The 22,726-nt window shown below is 44.8% G+C and overlaps 1 protein-coding gene across 1 annotated transcript in view; it reads left to right on the forward strand.

The window, feature by feature from the left end:
* Positions 1 to 2,722, forward strand: part of Myom2 (myomesin 2) — a 70,361-nt gene extending 67,639 nt beyond the window's left edge. Inside the window, exons 36-37 of the mRNA XM_036166567.1 lie at positions 320 to 375; positions 1,971 to 2,722. Of these exons, the coding sequence (XP_036022460.1) occupies positions 320 to 375; positions 1,971 to 2,282 (368 nt within the window). The 3' untranslated portion in view covers positions 2,283 to 2,722. The remainder of the gene's footprint in view (positions 1 to 319; positions 376 to 1,970) is intronic.
* The last annotated feature ends 20,004 nt before the right edge of the window (positions 2,723 to 22,726 follow it).

Consider the following 22,726-nt stretch of genomic DNA (forward strand, 5'->3'; position numbering starts at 1 on the left):
GTATCCCAGATGCCAAGACTCTCTCCCTTGTGAGATGTGGCTCTTTGTGTGGTCCTTGATGAGACCTCCCTGGTTCAGTTGATTCTCATTTCTATTTTCCTGAGACCACATGTTCACCAACCTGCACAGAGCCAGCTAGTCCTTGCCTATGGCCCCTGTGGTAGCTTTCTCCACCTGGAACATAAGTTTGTTTGTGTCCTCTCCTGAGGGTGTGCCCACCCTTCCCTGTTTCCACCATGGTATCACTTGGTGTTAGCCTCAAGCTTCTTGTAGGACCTCCCTGACAGGGTCTCCTCAAGCTGTCTCTTTTTCACTGCAGATCGTGGCAAGGTGATTGGCGGCTTACCTGACGTGGTGACCATAATGGAAGGCAAGGTGAGAGCAGACGGCTGGGAACAGAGCTGGGATGAGGGTAGTGATGCAGGGTAGAAACTCAGCTGTCATCTTAAGGTGGGACACAGGGGAGCCTGAGAGCTGGAATCATTCCCTACTCAGCCTGCAGGGCACTCAGAGATACCTTCCATTGTGCTGTTGCCCCTCTGTCCTGAACCCCTGAGAACTGCAAACAGGGAGGTGGGGTAGTTCAATAGTCAAGACTGGGGTGCCCCTCAGTGGAAGAGGGTTTGGTTAGTGTATGTTAGTCATTGGGCTTTACCCTCAGTACTGAAAGAAAAGCCACACTAACAGCAGCAGCAGCAGCAGCAGCAGCAGCAGCAGCAGCAGCAGCAACAACAACAGCAACAAAAGGCAGGATTGCAAATCCTCAAACACTAGGCATGTTGTGTGACTCACGGACCTGGTATAAGGACCTTGGGGTCCACAGCGTCTGATGTCACCTGGTTCAGGGCTTCTCTATATGAGGTGGTGGGTCAGCTCCCAGCCATGGTGAAACTGCAAGTCACCACTTTTGAATGTAAACAGTCACAACCTCTTTAATATTAAAGAAAAGAAAAGGAAAAACCCTGCTCCAATTTCCAAGGTCATCCTAGAATCTCTAATTGAAGTTTTAATTTGTCTCCCATCAGTGGAGTTATTGATATCTAATTGGCACTTGTGCGGCATAATTCTAGCTCAATGTCATAGGGATGTAGGTACTCGAAAGGACTTTATTAGGCCTAAATTTATAGACCTCTTTTTAACAGTCAGTGAAAGCATGGAATGCCCCTGAGATGGACTCACTGTGATATCACAAAAGATGTAATTGCGAAATGAACAATCACAGTCTGCAAGGGGGTGAGCCCAGGCAAGTGTGCAGTTGCTGCATCTGAGTTAGGAGGTATAGATAGAATATTCTCTGGACTTTTCAGAGGAACTGGGAAGAGAGACCCCTAAGTCTAAATGTAAAGGACGTTTAGGGGCTAAAGGATGGTTCATTTAGTAAGAACAAGTGCTTCTCTTAGAGAGAGAGTAGGGGTGAATCAGCTCCCAGCACCCACACTGGGCGCCACACATCTTCTGGTACCTCCAGCTCCTGGGGATCTGACAACTTATTCTGCCCCCCCACAAGCAGCTACCGCTTACATGTACTTCCCCATACACAGACATGCAGGAATGCACGTACATTAAGAATAAAAGCTAAAAGGCTGAAAAGCAGGTTCAGTGGAATGATAATAGAGTGAATCCATTTCCCAAGTTTAACCCCCAGCCAAGGTTAGAACTTGGAACAGGTAGAACCACTTTCACAGGTTTTCCTCGCCCCCCCCCCCCCCCATAGCACAGGGCTCCTCGGCCTCCATCTCCCTTTGGAGCCTGCGTTGATGAAAGGTGGCTGATGTAACAAGTGATCCACAGGTGCCAGTAGGCATGACTGAGCTGCCATCTTCAGAGAGGAGCATGGAATTTTTATTCATTTCTGAATTTAGTACTGGAGAATTCCACACACACTTGCAGTGTATCTCGATCATATCCCACCCCCGTCTCCCACTCATTTTCTAACTGTCTTCTTTCTTCACCCTGTCTTCCCTCCAAAGACCTTGAACCTCACCTGCACAGTGTTTGGAAACCCTGACCCGGAAGTGGTCTGGTTTAAGAACGATAAGGACATTGAGCTAAGCGAGCACTTCTCCGTGAAGGTGGAGCAGTCCAAGTACGTCAGCCTGACCATCCAGGGGGTGACGGCCGAGGACTCGGGCAAGTACAGCATCAACGTGAAGAACAAATACGGAGGGGAGAAGATTGACGTCACCGTCAGTGTGTACAAACATGGGGAGAAGATCCCAGATATCTCACCTCCCCAGCAGGCCAAACCCAAGCTCATCCCAGCCTCCACCTCATCAGAATAAGGAGATGCAGTGTTCCCTGGGCTGGAGAGATGGGAGAGACCTTTGGAAGTCTTAGGATGTTGTATTCTGTGCTGAGTGGTTGCCAGTTCTGAGTGATATCACGTGTGGCAAGATGGGTGATTGCACATTAGGCTTTTGATTTTTTGCACTTAAGGGCAAAGGGAAAGTTAATGTTTCTACAAGGCTGAGAAACTTGTGTGAGTCCAAGAGTAGAGGGCAGTGGAGAGTGAACTGAGAGAGGGCAGCTGACATGTCCAGGGTCAAGGTCATGTGGAGTGATGTTCAGATGGTTCTAGCATGTGGTGGTCTGGGCAGTTATTTCATCCTGAGGGTGATGGTAGGGCCTGCAAGACACAACTCTGGAAACCCTTGGGAGCCTTTGAGCATGTTATTGGGGTACCTTTTTCCCCTCTTGCTTTAGGCTAATAAAAAGAAAAAAAGGCATTTTTTTGGCTGTGGTTTCTATACCAACATCCTGCCTACCAACATGTTCCTATCTTGGCTCAATAAGTTTCTCGGGCTTTCATGCTTCTGTGGCATATGGACTATGGCTCTCCTGCTGCTCTGTTCACCAATAGAGACGTAGAGAGGGACCCTCAGTGAGGAGTCCTGAGAAATGTGCCCAAGGCGCGGGTACCTAGCAGCTATCTGCTGCTTCACTAGGCACAGTGCTCAGGGCATGGCACAAACAACCAACCACTACACAGAGGGACAAAGGGCTGCTTCTGGTTAAAGAGAAGACATATGTGGTCCATAGGCAAATGGCAGTTTATAAAGGTAAAAGGGGAAACCCCATGTTAGGATGAGGTGTTTAATTTTGATTGGACATGTTACTTGGGGTGGTCAAAAGGGGGCTTTTGATTGCTGGACTTCAATATTTTGATAGCTGGACCTTGGTAGTCAGCCTCAGGTTGGGGGAAGAGTGGCCAAAAAAGGGAGAGGGAATGGGAGAGAGGGGCAAGGCTTGCCAGAGCCATTGTTTACCATGCTCAGGCTGGCTAGAGCCCCTTTACCCTTCCCTGGGGTGATGCAACACACATATCTACACCCCCACCATGCCATGAGTTCATGACAGACCGAAGTACAGACACCATCAAAGTCCAAATTGGTGAACCAAGGAGTTTTGTTGGGGTTACTTACGGAAGTATGGGTGAAGGGTCACTTAAAGAAGCAGAAAAGACTGAAAGACAGCTATGTCATCACTGTCCACCCCCGCATGAGTGACAGCTTGTAAAGCTGGGAACCTGGAACACACTGCACAGCCTGCAGGCAGCTCAACAGATTGGGGAGTGTCCTTTCCAAGTGACTCAGTTGGTCTGAACCTCTTCCAAGAATCTTGGCTGGTTTCTGTTTCAGGCCGCTAGTCTTGTCTGAGACTCTTCTTTGCAGCTCAGCTTTCTTCGATCTGAGGGGGACTCCCAGTTTTTATTGCTTACTCTGGCAGGGAATTCACACTAGTGAATCTGGTCAGTTTCAGGGACTTCCTGAAGCTATATGAGTTGTTCACTTTCCTGCTTAAGGAGCTTCCTTGCAGGATGGAATGTTTCAATCTTGGGAAACTTTTGCACAATCCTCACTCACAGGTTTGTCTCCCAGATGAGTCTAGATCCTGTTAAATATATATATATATTTAAATATATATATATGTTTTTTGAGACAGGGTTTCTCTGTGTAGCTTTGCACCTTTCCTGGATCTCTCTCTGTAGACCAGGCTGGCCTCAAACTCACCAAGATCTGCTAGCCTCTGCCTCCCGAGTGCTGGGATTAAAGGTGTGCACCACCACCGCCCAGCTCCTGTTAAGTATTAATGGTCACAAAGGCTAATCCTTTTTAACATTGCCTCATGCTTTCATAGAAAATATTGGCAGTCATAGAATTTCGGAAGTGGTGACAAGGACTTGGTTAGTCATTTGCCCTTTTTGGTAACATGGGCAGTTGGCTGGGCTGATTTTATCTTGTATTTCTTATACTTCCAGAACACCTTTGCAGCTACAGACTCTTTTCCACATGAGACCTTTATTTTATTAGGCAGAACATACTGATTTTCAAGTTTAGGAACCCATTTTCTTTTTATTTAGCAGCTGTGGCTCATAAAACAGAATTGTGATTTATTACAAAGATTTTATTTTATTTTTAAATATGTGTATGTGCCTATGGCTTATGGCTCTATATCTGCTGAAGGGACACTAGCCGACTAGCATGTAGCTCTGGCAGGCCTTGTCTTTCTCCCCCATTCCCTCAGCCTTGCTAAAAACTCTTAGATTACATACCTAAAGCTAGCCACCAAGGTCTATTCCCTTATTTGGCCACTTCCTCCTCCTGAGGCTGACTACCAAAATCCAGCAATCCAAAGCCCCCTTTGGCTCACCTAATTAACATGCCAAATTAAAATGAATACCTCATCCTAACACAGGTTCCCCCTTTCCCTTTACAATCGGCCATTTGCCCATGTGCCATGTCTGTCTCCTCTCTATCCAGAGGCAATCCTTTGTCCTCTGGATCAAATACCCCTTCTTCCTTTCTCTTGCCCCCTTCCCCTTCTCCCTCGTCCCCTAGCTCCTTTACCACTGTGTCCTAGCCTATTCTAACACAGACCTCCCCTTTCCTCCTCTTCAAAATGACACCTGCAAGGTCATTTGCTGCAGTTTTCTGCCTGGGTCAGAAAGCGGCCACTTGAACTTTCCTTCCTGCTCATTAAAGGATCTCTCTGTGAAAAACAGGTGTGTGCGTGTGATTTGTACCCAGTCCGGAGTCCAGGAGGAAGCCCTCACTGTCCGGGTTCTCCTTCATTTGCACCACACACAAGAATATGGCTGACTTAAGTATAATTTGCAGCCCAGTTCTTGCTGTTGGCTATATCACTGAAAGAGTGTGAAAGGGTGCCCAGCTCAAGCAGGAAGTGCAAGATCATTCATCTTCTGAAGAACTTAATACTGTCCAACCATGTTTGTAAGAATCCTTCCTCCCTCCATTCCTTCTTCCCTCTCTCTCTCCCTTTTGGGCACTGGATGGAGTCGAGAGCACAGTGCATGTTAAACAAACATTCTGTGGTAAGCCACACTACTGGCCCAATTCACTTATTGATTTTTTTTTCATTCACCCTCTTAGGTTTGAACAGAATGAAATTGTGTAAGATTAGGAAATGAGTCATATTCAGTTTGGGGAACAACATTTTGCCCTCGATGAGATAATATCTGTTCTGTAGGTCGCCGTGGAAGCACCCAATTTATGTTAAATGAATACTGAACACTGAGATGTCCTTCAGGTAAGTAGGGGGAACTTAATGACTGTTCTCCAGAACACCAGCTGTTTTCCACAGCATTCACATGGACTTCTGAAGTCTGGGGTTAACAAACCACAACCCATATCTTACAGAGCACTAAGATCTCATCTCTGTGGTGCCACACTGTAGTGTTACCCTCTGCTCTATCCTCTAGTGACAAGAGCGGGTTGCTTACAGCAAACATGTAGGTTTTTTTTTCTAGGAAATGTTTTAACCCAAGAGAGTCCACACATGAATGTTAATGACCTAGAAAATTAAAAACCATAAATAGAATCAGAAATTGAATTTCATAAAGAGTACATGAACCATGATGATGACACCAAGCAGATGTTTACAACAAGAGAGGACAGAGGTGATTTGTCACTGGGGGGGGCGTTGATTACAGCATTTAAATAATTCCAACTCTTCTTGACTTCAAGGTGAGTTTGTGTCTATGTCCACGGAGGAAGGGATTGGTAAGCTGAGGGCTGAGTCCTTCACACGTTCTGGGGAATGCTTGTTGTCCTCCAGGGCAGATATCCAGCCAGGTAGAGGATGCACTGTACATGCATGTGACAGGGACCATTCTCCCTCCACCCCTGCCCCACATCACACCCCAGTATCATACCCCTGGGTCTCTTCTAAATGGGAACTCTGACAGTTGGCTTTCACCAGGTGGAGGGATGATGTCCCTGCAGGGAAATGGGATGAAGGCAGGGCATCTGGAGGGCTGCCTTTAGCTCACCTCCAGATCCAAGCAACTGGGCAAGAAGGTTCTAAATGAAAGGAAATTAGTAGCTGTTGGCCAACAACCACCTTTCATATTATTTTTTTCCACTGTCTAGATGGAGCCTTGGACAGCATCTTCCAGATGTTCCTCCTTTTCCCAGGTGTGGTTAGGAAAATGGTTATAGCAAGTCCTTCCTCTACCCTTTCATGAGGAGACTTCCTCTCAGGGGGCCTGGTTTACAACCAGGACTCAGGGCCAGCCCGTTGAAATGTCCTTGTTCCCAGTTCATGTGAGAGCATGAGCCTAACTAATTTCCAGTTCTTAGACTCTATGGCTGTCAAACCAGCCAGCTCCTGATGTCCCCCAAGGCTTCCTGTGAATGTTGACTTTATTCCTCAGGTGTCCTGGCGAGTTTTATGTCAACTTGACACAAGCTAGAGTCATCTGAAAGGAGGGACTCCCAATAGAGAAAATGTCTCCATAAGATCCAGTTGCAGGGCATTTTCTTAATTAGTGATTGATGGGGGCAGGCCCAGCCTATGGTGGGTGGAGCCATCCCTGGGCTGGCAGTCCTAGGTTCTATAAGCAAGCAGGCTGAGCAAGCCATGGGAAGCAACCCAGTAAGCAGCACCCCTCCATGGTCTCTGCATCAGCTCCTGCCTCCAGGTTCCTGCCCTGACGTCCTTCAGGATGAATAATGAACAGTGATGTGGGACTGTAGATGGAAAAAATAGCCTTTCCTCCCCAAGTTGCTTTGGTCATGGCGTTTTATCACAGCAATGGTCTCCCTAACTATGACACCAGGGAAGTAGAGTCCTTCCTCCTTTTCCCTTTCTGGCATGAACCTTGTCTATAAAAAAATTTTTTTTGAGGGGTCTATTTAGATACTTTGCCTGTTTTTGTTTGGTCTGTTTTCTTGCTATTGGGTTCCTATATATTTTAAATATTAATCTTTCATTATGGATGCTTTACAATTATCTTCTCTCCAAGGCATAGGCAACAGAGGCGAAACCAAACAGGACTGCATCAGCTGAAATCTTTTTAACAGATAGGTCAGCAGCGGGTCCATTGAGATTATGTGGGAGATCTTGGCTCAGAACAATGTATGCCAGCACTCATGTGTCTCTGATTCCTGACTGGATGCCACATGACCAGCAGCCTCAGGGGTCTCTCTCCCTTCCCTGCCATGATGGACTGTGCTCTCAGGTCCTGAGCCAAAATAAATCCTTGAGTAGGTTGTTTTTAAAGTAACCATCAGTGTGTGGAGCATAATTACAGATAACTTTTGTTTTTCCTGGGGAACTAGTCAACACAACACTTGGGTTTTCATGGTCTGTCATTTGGGGCACACACCCACACCAAACACACAAGAGGCGATTCTGGGGTTACAAAGGGAGTTCAGGCACATAGTGTGGTGTGGGGTCAGTGGACCAAGGTTGACTGAGCCTAGGGCAAAGGGGAGGCCTGCCGAGGTGTCTTTCTCCCGGAGTCCAGTCATCTTATTTGCCCACCTCATCTCTAGGGGACAGAAAGCTGTGGCAATGTCCCCAGTCAGCGTCTTAACTGTGTCTTGGAGCACAAGCTCACGTGAAGCTAGCTGGCTTTGCTGGGCCTCTCAAGGCTGTCTTGGCATTTTGTTTTGTTTTGGGTTTTTCGAGATAGGGTTTCTCTGTGTAGCTTTTTGCCTTTCCTGGAACTCACTTGGTAACCCAGGCTGGCCTCGAACTCACAGAGATCCGCCTGTCTCTGCCTCCCGAGTGCAGGGATTAAAGGCGTGCGCCACCACCGCATGGCTGTCTTGGATTTCATTGTTCAATTTGCTCCACATACAGGCTTAGGCAGGGGAAATGGCATGCGTTGGTTCCCTTCTTCAGCCATGTGGGGTCGACTCCTTTCTCTCTGTTCTTTTTTGAAGTTAAATTGTAAAATAGTGGCACCCTCAGACATGTTAGTTTTCAGTCTATTAAAGATTCTTGTTTCTCAATTAGGCAAGGGGAGGCCACCAGCTAGCCTTCCTGTGGTCATTCCCGAAACAGCCACGAGGTGGCGCCAAGACACTCAGTTTAGCCACTGGACCAGTGGGTTTCCTTGGTGCAAACCCATCACTTAGAGAATGGAGATTGTTGGAGGCATGAGACTTACCCCAGCGACAAGGACAGGTCTGGCAAATTACTGTTTCCAGGAAATAGCAGGTCGTTTGAAGGCAATAGTACAGCGTCTTAATCTTCACGTGACTCACACTGGAAGGAATAAAACACACCTTGTGAGATATTACAAGGCTCACATTGCATCAGCGAAGCCATAAAAGTGTGTGATCTATCTCTACATTAAGTCTGGGGTGTGAATTTTAAATATCCCATGTTTCAGAGAGACATGACAAAGGCGGCGGGTGCCCTCATTTTTCAAAGCAGTAAATTACAACATTGGAATTCTTCCTGTTAGCTCTGGATACAGCAGCACTATCACAGTGATGGGCTTTGAGTCGGGACTTCCTGGGTCTCCAGGGAGCTGTGAGCCCAGGAGTCCTTCTCTGTCCTTCAGGGTTCTGCTGATGGATCGTATCTGGGAGGGGCAGTCCCCTGAGGGTCAGAACCCAGCCCCCACCCCGTTCTGTAATGATCAAACACAGCGAACTTGGCCATCTTTTACAAAAAAATTTAATTGATTCTTTGAGCAATAGTGAAGTAGTGAATTGGATGAAAGATCACGGATGTTAGCCTCATTTTTCACTGGCTTCAAGTGGATTAAATTCCTATTTAGACTCATTTCACCTGCAGAATCATGGCCATATTTTTAAACAGAGCCTGTTAAGAAGGTTCATCAGAGTTGTACAATGAAGAGTACGTTCACTGGTACACTGACAATTGAAAAAGAACCGCAGGCCAGCTCAGTGTTCTGACTTCAAAGACGTCCTGGTCACTTAGTACCCTACATGACCTGCTGCTGTCCTTTACATTGATTTCTCTGCTTGTTCTGAGATGGAGGTTCTCCACTGTCTCCAGACACACGAGCACTGTTTCTTTCAATAGACTGCTGTGAAAACCATGATCAATTCCTAGCACAGTGTTAAGGACACCTGATTTTTACCTAGCAGATGGCCTTATATAAATCACATTTCTTCTGTGCCTCTCAGTTTCTTTAGCTGTAAAAAGTGGAACCAACACACCTCCAGCTGAACCATATCCCTACTCATATAGGGATCCCACTTCATGACCTTCAAGACCCACGGACACACCCTGTCCTCTGTTCCATCAGCGGACCTTCAGTCACTGTCCAGAATGTTGGATCTTCCCACCATATTCCCTCCCAGTGCCTCATAAAACCTGATGCTGGATCGTTTCTAAGGCATGTCTCAGAGCTGCTGTGCATACAGTTGGACTGAGCACCGAGTGTGGCTGTGTGACCATTTCCTGGCTCCCTGTCCAAGACATGCTCCATAAAGAGTAAGCTGTACTCGGGTCCGACACCAGCAGCAACAACAGCCATCACCCTTTTACCTTTTCCTTACCTTTCTCCCCATGTCCTAATTAAACCATCAAAAACAGACCACAGGGATGGTAAAGAATAACTGGTCTCTGGCCTCTACAGGATAAAACAAACCAACAGTCCATGTTTGAACGCATCAGGCTGGCTGGCAGCCTGAACAAGGTCAAATCTGAAGGGCCCTACCATAACCAAGAAGCCAGCAAGGTAGAAGCCTCAAGCAGGTGCCTATGTGAGTTTTGGGACAGTGGAGATGACCCATGTGGCCTCAGCATGCGGACAGGTCTAGAATTCAGGAAGGAAACAAGACTGTCTTCTGCCAATATGGCACCATGATTTCAAAGACCCATGCAGGTGTGCCATCCTGCTGGGGTACAGGAAGGGTTAGGTGGTGGGAAAATACTGAGTCTTGACTGTGGACGTCTTGGGGAGGCTGTTTTGTGCAGCCCAAGGTTTGGGGCCTCGTGGTCTGGCCAGCAGGCCAAGATGCGGACCTTTCAGCCTTCTGGAGAAATCGTCTCCTGTCACTCTGTTTTCAGAATGTCCCCAGTATTTCCTCAAAGAGAAACAAACAGGCATGCATTTCCACATCTTCCCTTCTAAAGACCGAGAAAGAAAAAGAAAGAATGAAGAAGCCCTTCTATGTCTGCTAAGCCATTTTCATAAAAGGATGCTTTATGACAACTCCCCACCTCTCTGCTGTTTTCACCTGACTCAGTTCTACCTCTGTCTAAGGGGTGAAGGCATGCCTTCATTGCATCAGACATTCACAGTGTGAGAGACCCGCAAGCAGAAGGGTCCTCAGTGCTAAGGTAGAGGTATCTGAAAAGGCTGCTCAACAGACATTTGAGTAACGTGGAAAGTTGGAGGTGGGCCCTGTTTCTTACGGCAAGAACTGGCTTCATCAGCTGGCAAAACCAGACTGTCCTGTGCAAACAGAGTGGTCACTGGGTTCTGTTCCCAGGTGAATTTTATTTGGCATTGTCCACAAAGAGTTCCCCAGGTGAGACAGTCAGTGTGGGTAAGAAGCTTCGGAGAGTACATGCACACCCCATATCCATTTCAGGTGTTCGATGCTCAGTCTGTAAACCCAGGAAAGCAGAGCCTTCCACCCGCTGCAGTTCCTGAGGACCACTCTCTAGACCAGGGGGTGGAGTGGTGTGGGGTGGGGGGGAAGCTGCTAGGCTATTTTGCAAAGGTAGCTGAGCAAGCCAGCAAGCCATGTTCTTCCACGGTTCTAGCTCCAGGTTCCTGCCTTGATTTCCCACTCTGACTTCCCTCAGTGATAGATTACGATGTGGAAGTGTAAGTTAAAATCAATCTCTTCCTCCCCAAGCTGCTTTTAGTCAGGGTGATGCAGGACGGTTACAGGAAGAAATCTTTCTTTGTCTTGTCTTTTTTTCCCCCCTCTCCTTTTGGGTCAATCACACATGAGTCTACTTACATTTTATAATAATCTTAAGGCTTTGACATTGGCTTATGCATGTCACACACACAACAGTTGCAGTTAAAACAAAACAAAACAACAACAACAAAAAAAACAACTCACTCTTTTCTCCTCCCCTTCCCTGATTCTAGAATTTGCTGCATCTTACCTAAAATTGGTATGTAAAATTCTCTTACCAATTTTGTCCTCTAATATCATATGTGACTCTATTATTTTCCTTCTGAGAAAGACACGTGTTGTTTCACATTTTTGATATTGAAAACAGCATTAAATGTGCAGTATTGTGGGTGGACAGTTGCTGGACTAGGGGTCTCTAGCTGTGCACTTCATTGTGTCTTTTCAATTTGCTCTTGAAAATGCCATTGAGTTTATGTAGTGGTCAGCCACATACAGAGTTCCTTTTGTTTCTCATGTTTGGTTACACTGGACACCTGGGAAAGACTGGTTCAGAGTGGTGTGTTGTTATACCAGCCTCCTTCTGTGTCATTTCTCATGATTGGTAGGTTTGTTTGGCTTCTTCAGACTAACAAACATGTTGTTTGCAAACAAGTTTTTCTTTTCTTTTCTTTCCTTTTCTTTTCCAGTTCTCTTAAATTACATATTTCTTGGTGCATCTGTGAACTAAATCTCCAGGATGATGATGGGTGTGCCCCAAGGAGCCAGTGGATGTGGCAGTGGCCATTCCCTGGGCTTGCTGGAGATGATGTTCAATATGATATGCTTGGGATGGGTACCACCGGTTATTTTCACCAGTGTTTTACCTGAAGAACCACAATTCTTAGCTGCTGCTTTACTTTTTAAGTCTGTTTGGTATCGAATCATGTTCATGAATGTCCCAACATCAAGGTACTCTTGCAGGCCTAGATTTGTTTGGACACGCCGTATTTGTAAATAAATGCTGCCAGATCATCTACAGATATTAGGGATGTTCATGTGTATGAATCCCATATCAAAAGCTCAACCACTGCCGCTGGTTTGAACATTAAGAAAAGATCACGTCTTCCTTGGAAGTTTGGTAGAAGTCTCCTGTCATATTATACAGAACTTATATTCTTTTGTGATTTGCTCCCACAAAGGCTTGAAGGACAGTTGGGTGTTTATTTCAAGACTATTAGAACAATATTTTTAAAGTCCTCAGTTTGGATAAGTCTGTCAAACTCATTACACTTGGATCTCATGGTCCTGTCTTGTGCTTTCATTCTGTGTTCTCCTTGTAGTTAATGTTTAGAAGGTTTCTGTGCCTCATAGTCTGTAGTGATGGCTCATTCTGTGTTCTTGTAGTTAATGTTTAGTAGATTTCTGTGATACATAGCCTGTAGTGATGGTTGCCACTATTTGGGTTTGTTCATTATTTTCAGAAATCAGTAGTTGCTCTTGTTAACCTTCCTCATGATTTCTTTATGTTCTAAGTGATTATTTCTGCATTTCTTTCTTGCTTTCCTTGGGGATGAATGCCAGTTCTTCTATTCCCCATCTTAAATTCTGAATTCCACCTCTCCTCTCCCATCTTACAGGGCCTCTCTATCTCACTTGTAGGCCTCCTGGGCTAGCATGTTGGCTCTTCCAGACAGGCCTTGAGCTTGTAGCCTGTGGTGACCTCAGTGAGACGTGTCCCACACAGGCTCATCTATGTAAGTACTTGGTCCCCAGTTGGCGGCATTGTTTGGCACTGTTATGGAACCCGTCGGAAGTGGCCTTGTGGGAGGAAGTACATCACTGGGGGTGGGCTTTCAGAGTTATAGTCTTGCCTCACTTCTGGCTCTCTTTCTGCCTCCTGTGTGTGGTTGAGAAATGATCTCTCAGTTTCCTGATCCTGCTGACATGCCTTCCCTGCCAACATCCAGCTGTCTGGGACTGTGAAGTCAAAATGACTCTTCCTTAAGTTGCTTTTGGCTAAGGTATTTTATCCCAGCAACAGCAAAACAACTCACACACAGCCTCTGAGGCTGCAGCTTTGGAAAGAGGCTCAGTTAAAATGCCCATTTTCTATAGAACTCTTCTGACAGAAAAGAAACTCACTAAGGAGGTATAAAATGTAAAAGTTTGAAGGCTGGAGAGATGACTCAGCGGTTAAGGGAACTGACTGCTCTTCCAGAGGTCCTGAGTTCAATTCCTAGCAACCACATGGTAGCTCACAACCATCTTTAATGAGATCTGGCACCCTCTTCTGGCCTTCAGGGACTCATGCAGGCAAAACACTGTACACATAATAAATGCATAAATATAAAAAAATGTAAAAGTTTGAAAGACATCATAGGATAGTTTTTGTGAAACCAAAATGAGACATCTTAGAAATAAGACCAAAATGCCTTCACCCTAAAACTAAGGCCTAAGATTTCTCCTTTTAGGAATAGGCCAAGAGTTACTGAAACCAGTCAGTCCAGATTATAGAAACCAGGAAGTATAAAAGTACAGAGTCAGAAGGTAGTCATGAGGTAATGACTGCTGGACTATGGAATGTCCTTTCCCTGGTTTCCAGGGTAACTGATCACAGAAATGTCCCCACCTGAGGGCAGCCAGTGGGAAATGGTGGCAGGCAACCACCCCCTCAGAAGTAAGACCAAGCCATGATTTATAGAAAGACCCTAGAAGCAAGCCAATCAGAATTGTACTCATACTAGCACCCCTAAATGATGTAACCTTGTGGTTTTTGCCTTTAAAAACTGAGCTTGCAGAGAGGTGGGCACTTCCTCCAGCCTCCACTGTGTTGGATGTATTGGACGAAGGCCCTGCCTAGGCTTGTATTGCTTTTGGATATCTGAAATTAAACCTTACTTTTGCATTCCAGCATGCTCATCTTTGGTGATCTTTCTGGGTGGTCGCGATCTGGGCATAACAGTTTTCTGTTGATAATGCAAGTTAGAATAGAAAGTGGGATAGAAAGTGATTTAGGTACATTTTAGACTCGCCAAAATAGGATAGATATTTTCTCTGAATTTGTCAAACACAAATGGACTAGACATTGTTGATATATTTATTGCTTGTATATATTATATATAGTTATTGTATATAGTTTTTCTTATGTCAATTATAACTTTTAAATTCTTTTTTATTTTATTTAGACAAAAAGGGGAAATGTGGTGATATTTTATTTGTGCTAAAATGTGATGATATTTTATTTGTATGTTAACAAATAAAGTTTGCCTGGAGATCAGAGATAATAGGAATCCATTAACACAAAAGTCAAGCAGTGGTAGCACACACCCTTCATCTGATCACTTGGCAGGCAGGGTCTCTGTGTGTTCAAGGACACACTAGGGAACAGCCAAGAGTAGTGACACACGCCCTTAATCCCAGTACCAACCATAGAGACCTGGAGGTCTGTACAGACAGGCAGTAACAAGGAAGTGAGGTAGCTAGGCTAAGAACCAATGAGAGGATAGAACAGCAAGGCAATAAAAGCCTGGGTAGACAGGAAGGACCTCTCTTGGGAAGCAATGGTAGCATGGTGAGTTAAGGCTCGCTGGTGTCTCTCACTATTTCCCTGATCTCTAAGGCTTTCACCCCTGTATTTGGCTCCGTGTTTCTTATTTAACAAGACCATTTAGAAATTTGTCTACATAAAACATTCTGGAGATGATATGCTTTTCTTTTTTTTTTTTTTTTTTTTCAGAAGAAGAGAGTTAGTTAACTCATACTGCCTCATGAGTATGTCCCCCAAACCCACACCTAACATTAGCATTCAACCCTGATGTTTTACACTCTGGGCATGTGTGCAATGATGTGTGTCCACCATAAGAATCACACAGATGAGTTCCATCGCTCTTAAAATTCCTCCATGCCCCATCTGTTTATCTCCCCTTATTCTGGCTAGTTTTATGTCAACAGAAGCCAGAGTCATCAGAGAAGAGGGAGATTTCAGTTGAGAAAATGCCCCTATAAGACCAGGATATATGCAAGCCTGTAGAACATTTCCTTAGTCATTAGTGGTGGAGGCACCAGCCCATTGTGGGCGGGGCCACACCTGGGCAGGTGGTCCTGGGTTCTAAAAAAAAAAAAAAGAAAAAAGCAGACTGAGCAAGCCAGTAAACAGCACTTCTCCATGGCCTGTGCATCAGCTCTTGCCTCCAGGTTCTTGTTCTGCTTGAGTTCCTGCCCTGACTTCCTTTGATGCTGGACTGTGGTGTGGAAGTGTAAGCCAAACACACCCTTTCTCTCCAAGTTACTTTGGCTATGGTGTTTCATCACAGCAATAGTAACCCTGTTTTGCACACACACACACACACACATTTCTAGCCTCTATGAGTAGCTACTAAGGGTTGTGATTGTCAAATTGTATACCAAGAGCGGTTTTCTAGGAAAACACTATGTGGCCTTCTGCAGTGTCTGTGGCATCTTGCATTTGCCAGCACTGAGTGAGGGCGCTTGCTTCTCTATGTCCCTCTGTGTCAGTGTCCAGGTGTTGGTTGGATTTAGAGGTGAGCAGTAGCAGCCTTCAGCTTTGGTTATGTTTTTGTGGTTGTATGACCTGTGCTTAACTTTACTGCATCTGAGCTGTGGCAGCAAACCCAGGTCAGCCATCCTCTCTCCCCATTCCTGGCTCCTCCATGTCTGTTGCTGGGCTTCATGCCCTGCAGATACCAACACCAGTGTACTAGCAACATCCATCCTTCGTGTTCTCAGGAGGGATTTCTCCATATCATCCACCTGCTGTGTTTGAGAGCATGGCCTTGCAAAGGGAAAGGCAGTGGGCTCCTCCCTCATGTTTTCTGGCTTCTGAAGAGGAGTACACCATATTTGTGGCAGCCTGTTCATTTTTTAAAATTATTATTATCTAGGCAATAAACATAATTTCTAATCTTCCATGTGCCCTCTTTACAGGACACCACTTAGCCACGCACGTGAATTCTTGCTTAGACATTTCTTTCTTTCTTTCTTTCTTTCTTTCTTTCTTTCTTTCTTTCTTTCTTTCTTCCTTCCTTCCTTCCTTCCTTCCTTTCCTTCCTTCCTTCCTTCCTTCCTTCCTTCCTTCCTTCCTTCCTTCCTTCCTTCTTTCCTTCCTTCCTTCCTTCCTTCCTTCCTTCTTTCTTTCTTTCTTTCTTTCTTTCTTTCTTTCTTTCTTTCTTTCTTTTTTTCTAGACAGCGTTTCTCTGTGTAGCTTTGCGCCTTTCCTGGAACTCACTCTGTAGCCCAGGCTGGCCTCGAACTCACAGAGATCCACCTGACTCTGCCTCCCGAGTGCTGGGATTAAAGGCATGAGCCGCCATCATCTGGCTAGACATTTCTTTTTAATTTATAAAAGTTTATGTTGTTTAAATGACTTTTCTGGTTAGTGAGTTCTGGACTGCTGGTCTTCAGAGCTGTGTGGATCTAGAAGCCACTGGAGGCATTCTGGAGATGATATAGAACCATTGGAATTCCCTATTGCACATCACCGATGCTATTTGTTCCCTCTGCCACAGTCTAGCTCCAGCCCACCAAACCTTTATCAAGACCTTGTCCACCAATTTGTCCTTTTGCATCTGATTTCCCACAATCTCTGCCCCACTCATCTTCTTAAAGCTGGGTCCCAGTCACAGTACTCTCCAGAGCATGCTGCCACTCATTTGAATTATCCTGCTAGAGCCTGCCATTTGCTTAACAAGCCCATTACTTATTCCATTGCTACCCCTCAGGCTGCTAGAACGCCATGGCCCTTCTGCTTTTCTTTGATGAGTCTGCGTCACTCTGCTGTGGGACTCCAGCCTGCTTCCTCCCCTGGTCCTGCCTCTGTAGGTAAGCTTGCTGGTCCCCTAGCTCCCAGCTTTTCCATAGGCCTGGCTGATGTCACATGAGGATGCTTCTGTGTAAGTGGGAGTGGCTTTGAAGATCTCTCCTTCCCCCAACCATTTGTCCTCATATTTTGTGTCTCTGTTTAACATGACTGGTCAGTGCTGGTTCCATATTTTTGGATTTCCATATTAATGGGTTTTTGATCCCCCCAAGGGATGTTTATTCTTAGCCATTTGAATATTGAATGTGCTGACTTTTCTGTCCCTTGTGCATGTCATCAGTTCAGTGCAGGCTCTGGGGGACACGGGGATGTCTTGCATCTCCACCTGGCAGGCTCAGCACCCTGCCCTTGCTATGCCTTGGTTCTTCATGTCTGACACGACATATTCCTTGAGACCATGTGTCGCAGGCCACTGTGATTGGGAGACAGCCTTATCTGCGCCGTGTGCCCCTCTGGTGCACACTGGGACCGCAAACTGCTCCTATTTTGCAGGATCTGGTGACATGGAAGGCTCACGGTTCTTTTCAGATAATGTCGTTTACTTATTCTGGTTTTTAAGTATTTTTCTGAGGTTTCACTTCTACATCCTACCATGCAATGCTAACTGTAGTTTTTCTTTTTTTCTTTCTTTTTTTCCCCCCTGCTAACTAGAAGCTCCCCACAACCTCATTGCAAGGATGTGTGATCAAGAAAATGAAATTTCTTTGCAGAACTGCAGTTATGGGTTCCACCAGTGATTTAAGTGATTTCCTTAAAACCATGAAGTCATTTAAATGCTAACATTTATTCATTATAAAAAAGGAAGTGGAAATGAATACAAGAGCTGTGGTGGGGGTGACTCTTAACTAACTCAGTTATGGTGACCTGTTTCACAGTTATCAAAACATTGAGATGTGTACCATATATATGTGTATACACATATATATTATATAATGTATACATAATTTTTACTTATCAATTATGTCATGATAAAACTAGAGGGAAATATTTGGATGCTAGAAAGCTAGTATCAATTGCTCCATTTGATCCTAGAGAGGAGTCCTTGGTCTTAAACAGAGATGCTGGGCACTGGCTTTCTTCTTGTGCAGTTTTTCTTTCTTCTGGCCTATTTGCCTTTGATTTCAGTTTCTTTGATCATATGCTTTTCTATATTCTAGTGATAATGGTTCAGTGAGTGCACTCTTGTTGGAGTACAGATACGTTTTAAATTTGGCCAGGTCTTATAATTTCTAAAGAAAGGAAATAAAAGCAGACTATCACGCAAACAGGGTCATCTGGCGGTGGCTGCAGGTATGCACTAAGATAGTGGGTAGAGCCTGCGTGCCTTGACCCCGCAGCAGCTCTTAGAAACTGTGCTCTAATACTTGGCATGACAGGTAGGAGTTGTGGCTCAGTGAAGGTTGATTTTGCTACATAGCAATTGATCCTGTTGAACCTGAGTGAAGCTGCTTCTCAGTGAGGGACCTGGATGTTCTGGTCCTCCTGGGATTAATTAGTTTTCGGTTCCCCTCAAGCATGGCTGCGCCAGTAGCCCATTGTGGATGCTACTCAGTGAATATGCTTGCCTACCCTGCAGACTCACACATTGCTACAGGTTTTCTTTAATTTGTGAGCTCATTATTTACTCAAGAGTCTTGGAACACAGAACTACTTTGACATTTAACCGTCTTTCCTCAAATATTTTTTATGACAGACATTAAATACAGAGATGCATTCCCAGGGCAGAATTCAATAAATACATAGTTAATAGCAAGCAGCTCCCTACAGGCTGCTGCTGTCATTACTTAGCATTTGGGAGTTGGGGAAGGACAGAGGTGGTCACCATTCCCATAAGCCTGACCTCATTAACAGATTTAACACAGCTCTCCCAGGGCACCATCCCTTATGATCAGAAAGGAACCCCAGCTGAGACTCTGCCTGAAGAGAAGTTGGGCTCAGCCTTTACAGTTTGTCTAGGAGGGTTTGGCTCTTAAATCCCCCAGGTCTGGAAGCAGAAGAAACTTGGCATTTGTGAGTTTCCCTAGATCACAGTGAACTAAGAAACAGTTTTAAATGGATATGCAGGTTCTTTACAAGATGATGCTCTAGAGACCAGGTCTAGAGATAGGGCCAAAAGGCCTTATTTTTGGTTTCTTCTGGGAAGAGTGTCTACTTTTCTGGCTGCTACCTAAAGGTATAGCTTCTGTAAGCCTGCATCAGGATGCTTATAGGGCAGAAAAACTATAGACCTCTAGGAGAATGAATAGAATTGAATGGCCACCATCACATAGCTCCCAAGGCCTGCCAGCAAAGATTTGTGCACAGACCTAGTTTCAACCAATGATTACTCAAGATGTCTCCTGACCACAGGAGCTTTGGAAACACAAGGATGCCTAGGCCACAGAATGACGAAGTGGGTTCTGAACAGGAGAAAATTTCTTGTGATTGTGTTGCCTCGGCTCAGTGGGGGTGTGGGCAAAAGTAAGGTTGTTTTCCACGGACTCTCTCCATGACTTAGAGGGAGATATGTTCCAACTCTTAGTTTACCCACAAGGATATAAAGTACTAGAACACATATCTAACATTCAACTTTTAAAGATGAATGTAGATGGTTTGATTCTGTTGGGGCACTAACAGGATGTGGCTTATCCTAATTTTGTAGAGAACACTAAAAAGAAAGAGGTTGGTTTGGACAAGAGACCCTCTGGCTGGGGCTGATTTGGTGAAATCAAGGGAAAGGGGACAGGACGGGGAGGGTGAGCCTGTCTTCTGACGTGTAGCAATCAGCATGGAAAGTCAAGAAGACCAAACTGAAAAACACATTCCAAGAAAAAGAACAATACAAGTCTTCAGAAACCCTAATGGACTGGAAATAACTGATGGACCTCTGCTCATCACTTGACAAAGTAGTTACCTGAGTTTAGGATAATAAGGATACACAGACTGAGAATAGATGGAGAAAGATAGAAAGTACAAAGAACATCAATAATCAATCATTGACCTAAAAGCACAATAATACAACTGAAGATTCAGTAGACGCTTTGACAGAAAACTGAATGTAGCAGAAGGGGTAGAGAACTTGAGGACAGGTCATGGGCAATAAACTCTGAGGGAAGAGAAGACAAAACTCCAAGTGTGTGGTGTGTGTGTGTGTGTGTGTGTGTGTGTGTGTGTGTGTGTGTGTGTGTGTGTGTGTGTGTGTGTATGTGTGTGTATGTGTATGTGTGTGCGAGAGAGGGGGTGAGAGGTAGGGGGAGAGGGGGAAAGGGAGAGAGAGGGAAAGAGAGAGAGGGAGAACAAGGTTTAAGGGATCTGTGGGACACCATTAAATTAGAAATTTATAGTTATGGGAATTCCAGAACGAGAAGGAAGAAACAGGAGGCATCTTAAAAATCATGAACGAATATTTCCCACACTAAGGCAGGAGCTAGAAGTACTGATCCAGGAAGCTGAAGTGGTACTCAAAAAGATAAACTCAGGGACACTGCCATCCAGACACACAGTCAATCGCCAGAGGCTAAAGACAAAGAATCTGAAAGCAGCCAGAAAAAGGACTTGTTACTTAAAAAGAGATACTCTTGACTTTTATTTTTCAAAATTAAAGCATAATTACCCCATTACCTCCATCCCTTTCCTCTCTCCTACCCCTTGATGATTCCCTTCTATTTTTCATATTCTTGGCCACTTGTTCATTAATTATTCACTCTCTCTCTCTGTTTAGAGCATGTGTTGTCACCTATATATGCATACGATCCCAGGGTTGACCATTTGATATTAGATAACCAATCGGCGCCTCTGCCCTAGGGAAGACTGTCTCTCTCACCCTCCGCATTCTTTAGCTGCTGCAGTTTTTTTTGCCTGAGGTTGGAGAAAAATGAGATTTCCCCTTTCCATGTTAGCGTGTATATTGGTGCAATTGTCTTTATAAAAACTGCAATGATTTTATTCTTTGAGCATTTTATGTAAATTACTTTGACCATATTTACCCCCACCCTTTATCTCACCTCCTCACAGATCCACTCTTCCACATCCCAGCAGATGGCCTGGTCTTTCTCTTTCTTCCTCTATGGTCCCTGAACATTAGGTGTAAGGGTTATATTGCAAATGTGTCAATTGGGGATGTGCACCCAATGCTCAGTGGTTCTCTGCATTTTGACCAGTGGTGGCTTTCTGTCTGTTGCAGGAGAAGCTTCTTTGATGAGGGTGAGGGCCACACTTAACTGTGGATATATATGTATGTGTGTTTTTAGAATGCAGTTAGAAATGATACTGGTTTAGGAAAGTGGCCATAGTAGTTTCTCCTCCAGATGCCATTGTCTTAGCGCTCCTGGTAACAAGACATATTTTTCAACAGACTATCCAAGCCTAAGGGTGGGTGAGATGATGTATTCAAAGTGCTGAAGAAAGAAAAGCACCTGCCAACCAGTAGTATTGTACCTGGCAATCTTACCTTCTTATGAAGAAGAAATAAGGACCTTGTTGGAGAAATCCCAACAAACTCATGGTTATATGTGATGCGTAATTCACACATCTCATGTGCAGAGTGGGATGACTGTGGTTGGTGACATTGCCTCTCATATGGAAAAACTGTTAAGAGATGTTAAGGTTTTAGATGTTATTATCTCAGGAAAGACAGCTGTGCAGCATGATGGGTATGGGTCATTTGCTTGACCACAGTAGTAATTTCACTAGATATCTTGATGCTGTGCCTCATGTGATATATTCAACATCCTAAGAGAGATGTTTATATCTATCGACTTCATTCAAACAGTACTCAGGGCCTATTTCCTACTGTTTGGCTCTCTTTTACTAAATGAGAAAACTTTATTTATAGAGGACAGAGCTGACATACAATCACTGCTCAAAACATTAGAAATGGTTTTATGGAATTGTCGTGTGTGTGTGTGTGTGTGTGTGTGTGTGTACCAGTCATTGAGAAACATAGCTGGTGGGTGGGGGTGGGGGTGGGGGAGCTTCTTCAGAATGCAGTGTTTTTACTATCAAAACATGAGTGTTCAGGTATCATTTTCTAGGGGCAAGCACTTTAATATTTGGCAGTATTTAATTTTGAGTGCCATTTAATTGGAGGGCTGGGATCAGGATGCCAAGAGTCCAACAGCAGCAGGACCCTCCTCTGAGAGCTGGGTCCTGGGTCTCCTTTCCTGTGCCACAGTGAAGTCAATGGCCCCATGGTAAAGAACCTGGGGACCATTTGAATTTTATAAGTATAGTAAGAATTGCTTCAGGGAAGGGATTGTTTAGATTGATTTATGTCATAGCAGACTGAGGGCAGAGTTGTCAAAGTATGCCAAAGGTGTGGCTTTTAACATTGCTTAAAAATAGTGAAAAGTGCTGGATGGCAGTGGCACACACCTTTACTCCCGCTGCTTAGGAGGTAGAGCCAGAGAGATCTCTGTGAGTTCAAGGCCAGCTTGGCCTACAGAGCGAGATCCAAGACAGGCACCAAAACTACACAGAGAGACCCTGTCTCGAAAAACAAAAAAACAAAACAAAAACAAAAAAAGTGAAAAGTTGGAAGAATACACCAAATATTACAATCAAAATACAATCATTTATTTAACGGCGGGAAAATACCTTAAGCTCATCACAGATCTGGGTATTCCAGCCTCGACAAACTTGTTTTTGTGTATTTATTTTTATTTATGTGTGTGGCTGTGTTGGTGTGAGTATATGCCATATGTATGTGCTTGATTATAGAAGCCCATAAAAGGTGCTGGATTCCCTTGAGCTGGAGTCACAGGAGGTTGTGGGTACTGTGAACCCAATTTGGGTATTCCTCTAAGGGCAAGAAGCTCTTACACACTGAGAC

This window comes from Onychomys torridus, chromosome 17 (assembly GCF_903995425.1).
Source record: "Onychomys torridus chromosome 17, mOncTor1.1, whole genome shotgun sequence".
Lineage (NCBI taxonomy): Eukaryota > Metazoa > Chordata > Mammalia > Rodentia > Cricetidae > Onychomys > Onychomys torridus.